Here is a 3,605-nt window from a genome sequence, read left to right as displayed (position 1 = left end):
CCTGGCATCATAGGGTGTGATAAAAGTTAAACCCAAAATGTGAGAGGTGTGAAAGCAGTTGAAATACTACTAATATTTAGGCTATTCCAATATCTGGAGAGCATTTTTCCTTCAGATACATATTTTAATAGGCTACATTAATCGAAACTAGAAAGATAAAAGAAAAATGAGATAGATTTTAAATGGTGATGATATGGTACATGGTGTCAGGGAAAGATCTATGAAACCTGCCATCAAAGATTCTGAAATTGGAAAAAAAAAAAAAAAAGCAAAAGCTAAACACGAGAAACAGCGTTTGCTCTGTCAAAAATAAGTAGTCCTGGAGCTGGCCTGGTGGCATAGTGGTTAAGTTCATGCATTCTGCTTTGACAGCCCAGGGTTCTCAGGTTCTGATCCTAGGCATGGACCTAGCACCACTCATCAAGCCACCCTGTGGTGGCATCCCTCATAAAACAGAGGAACATTGACGCAGAAGTTAGCTCAACTACAATCTTCCTCAAGGAAAAAGAGGAAGATTGACAACAGATGTTATCTCAGGGCCAATCTTCCTCACAAAAAAACAAAAAGCAGTGTTGATTATACTAATTTATGTCATGTGGTCTTGTTTATGACTAGTTTTCACTAGTCACATTACTAATTACATATAATTAAAATTTAACAGATTCATGTTGTTGTGACATTTTATTTGACAACTACAATAAATGTCTAGCTGTTTTTCTGTCTATTTTTCTGTAAGTAAGAGAACAGAGAGAATTGAGACTGTGTAGTTCAAACACCCCTGCACTAACAGATTGTGTGACCACAAGAATATCACTTTCAATCCACCATTGGTGAAACGGGGTTTACAGTTCCTCAGTGCTTAGCTTTATTGTGAAGCTCAGTGATTCAATAGATGTGAAGAACAAGGCACAGGTAAACTCTTCACAATGTCATTATCATTGCTCTTAATAGTAAGTTTTTTTTCTGCTCAGTTGACTGAAGTGTTCATATTTTTAGAATATTTTGAGAATACACAAGTTTTATCAGTTTAATTCTCAAACGTATTGGTAACATATATCTTGCCTTATCTTATTTAATTCTAAAACCCATGGAAATCATTCTTAACATTCAAAATGTTCTTTGTGGATATTTTTTCTTCTATCATAACCTGAAATTATATAAAATGCAGCTACTCAATTTGTTTTAATTTACAAATCACATTGAAAAATTTCCAGTTTCTAAAAATAATAGCTGAGTTATAGTTCAGGATGTATGTTCATGTGCTATTTCCCCTGAATCCTAATTGTTAGTGCTAATTGATAATAGGTAATGTCAATCATAATACCAATGCTAATTACTCATCATTCTAAAATTGAAATTTCTTTCTTAAAAATAAATAAAAATAATTCTAGAACAGTGAATGCCTCTTGCAATGGATAACCTTTTCATGTCTGAATTTGCAAGAGTAGTTTCCATTGCCCACTTTATTTCCTCCCATACAATTTTATTTCATCATGGATGAACTGACACCAAAAGAAACACTTATAATGTAGACAGTGACTCATGGCCCAAACGGGGGATCACCCGTGTTTGTGGCTAAACGGTAGACATAGACTACCCATAGCCAGACTTAAATATTCTGAAGATGATGGTGATGCTGATTATAATAAACATTTATTTAATAAAAATACTCATTTAAACACATCTAAGGTAGTATGTTCACATACACATGTGCACACACACCATACTAGGGTATGTTTAACTGCCGCATGCCGCATAGCATGCTATACACCTTTAGGTGGTGTTGTGTGTATCACTGTAGTACAATAGCACCAGCTGGTATAATCTTGTCCAATCCATTTAAAGAATTATTGATTTTAGATAATCAATTTTACTTAAAAGCATTCTAGAAAATATTGGTTGCTAGGTGTCAGTGCCAAAGTACCAAGAAAAATATTTTTAAAAGTTTTCTTCCAACTTTTATGAGTTCGCTACGTAACAGTTAACCCATATTTTCTTTTCTTAATTGTGCATGAGTGATCATTTTATTCTGAAAATTTTAGGGCACAGCAGAGCCATCATGGAATCAATGCAAGTGGACAACACATCCTCTACAGACTTCACTTTCATGGGGCTGTTCAACAGAAAGGACATCTCAGTCCTTCTTTTTGTCATCATTTCTATCATCTTTTTCACTGTGCTGATGGCCAATGGGGTCATGATCTTCCTGATCCGCACTGACTCATGTCTCCACATTCCCATGTACTTCCTGCTCAGTCATCTCTCCTTCATTGACATGATGTACATCTCTACCATTGTGCCAAAGATGCTGGTTGACTACCTGTTGGGTCAAAACACTATCTCCTTTTTGGGATGCACAGCTCAACATTTGCTCTACCTCACCCTGGTGGGAGCTGAGTTCTTCCTGCTGGGCCTCATGGCCTATGGCCGCTATGTGGCCATCTGCAATCCGCTGCGCTATCCTGTCCTCATGAGCCGACGGGTCTGCTGGATGATCATAGCAGGTTCCTGGTTTGGGGGATCTTTGAATGGCTTTCTCCTAACTCCCATAACCATGAGCTTCCCCTTCTGCAATTCCCGGGAGATTAACCACAGGCACCTGCAGTCTTGAAGTTGGCAGGTGCAGACACAGCTCTCTATGAGACAGTGATGTACGTGTGCTGTTTTGATGCTGCTGATTCCTTTCTCTGTGGTGATTGCCTCTTATGCCCAAATCCTGACCACAGTTCACCACATGAGCTCAGGGGAAGGGAGGAAGAAAGCATTTGCCACCTGCTCATCTCACACGATAGTGGTTACCTTGTTCTATGGGGCTGCCATGTACACCTACATGCTGCCACATTCTTACCACAGGCCAGACCAGGACAAAGTCTTCTCTGTGTTCTACACCATCCTCACACCCATGCTAAACCCCCTCATCAATAGTTTGAGGAACAAGGATGTGACCAGAGCTCTGAAGACGGCACTGGGGAGAATCAAGGGTACACAAAGAGTGTCAGGGGATGCCTTTTGACAGTTTCTTCCCACTTAGCTGGTGAATGGAAGCCTCTGTGACCAGTGTGGCCATGCTCTCAATGAACGATTAAACTGGAGGGTAGCGTTCAACTGTGTAGATAAAAAAAAATGTCAGTATAAGACATGTTTCCCCTTGGTCTCCTTCCCTTCACTCTTCATTCCTTTCTATGGCTTCCTTTTCTCCTGTGCTGTTCACATGTATTCAAAATAAATGCACAGCAGTTTCCAGAAACACAAACTAAAATTTTTTGCTCTTAAATTTTATCTTTTAGAGACAAAATAAATTGCATGAAATTTTAAATGGCATGGATTATGCTGATGAGTGCAGGAGGGAAGATGTTACTTTTTGGGTATATGATACTACTGTACAACTCTAGTTCACCATCTAAGGATAAAAGAAATATCCTCTTTTCTATTTATTAGAGTAATACTTTGGCACAGCCTTTTAGGAAGATGGCTGGGTAGATATCTACATGTTCCCATTTGTTGGGTAGTATGAAGAATCACTGAACATAGTTTTCTTGAAAAGCCATTGCACTTACTACAATCATTAACTGTTTTTTTTTAAATTTTGTGAAGAAACACAGTAT

General features: G+C 38.3%; 1 protein-coding gene across 1 annotated transcript; it reads left to right on the top strand.

Moving 5' to 3' along the window:
- Positions 1-2,046: 2,046 nt before the first annotated feature.
- On the top strand, positions 2,047-3,242 carry LOC103545914 (olfactory receptor 2T1-like). The gene is given in 3 exon segments (XM_070606867.1): positions 2,047-2,591; positions 2,594-2,663; positions 2,665-3,242. Coding segments are annotated over 3 exon segments (951 nt in total). The 5' UTR covers positions 2,047-2,059; the 3' UTR covers positions 3,014-3,242.
- Positions 3,243-3,605: the final 363 nt, after the last annotated feature.

Source organism: Equus przewalskii, unplaced genomic scaffold, assembly GCF_037783145.1.
Source record: "Equus przewalskii isolate Varuska unplaced genomic scaffold, EquPr2 contig_9742, whole genome shotgun sequence".
In the NCBI taxonomy this organism is placed as follows: domain Eukaryota; kingdom Metazoa; phylum Chordata; class Mammalia; order Perissodactyla; family Equidae; genus Equus; species Equus przewalskii.
Note: the sequence above shows the minus strand (reverse complement) of the source record. Positions and strands in the feature narration are given on the sequence as shown.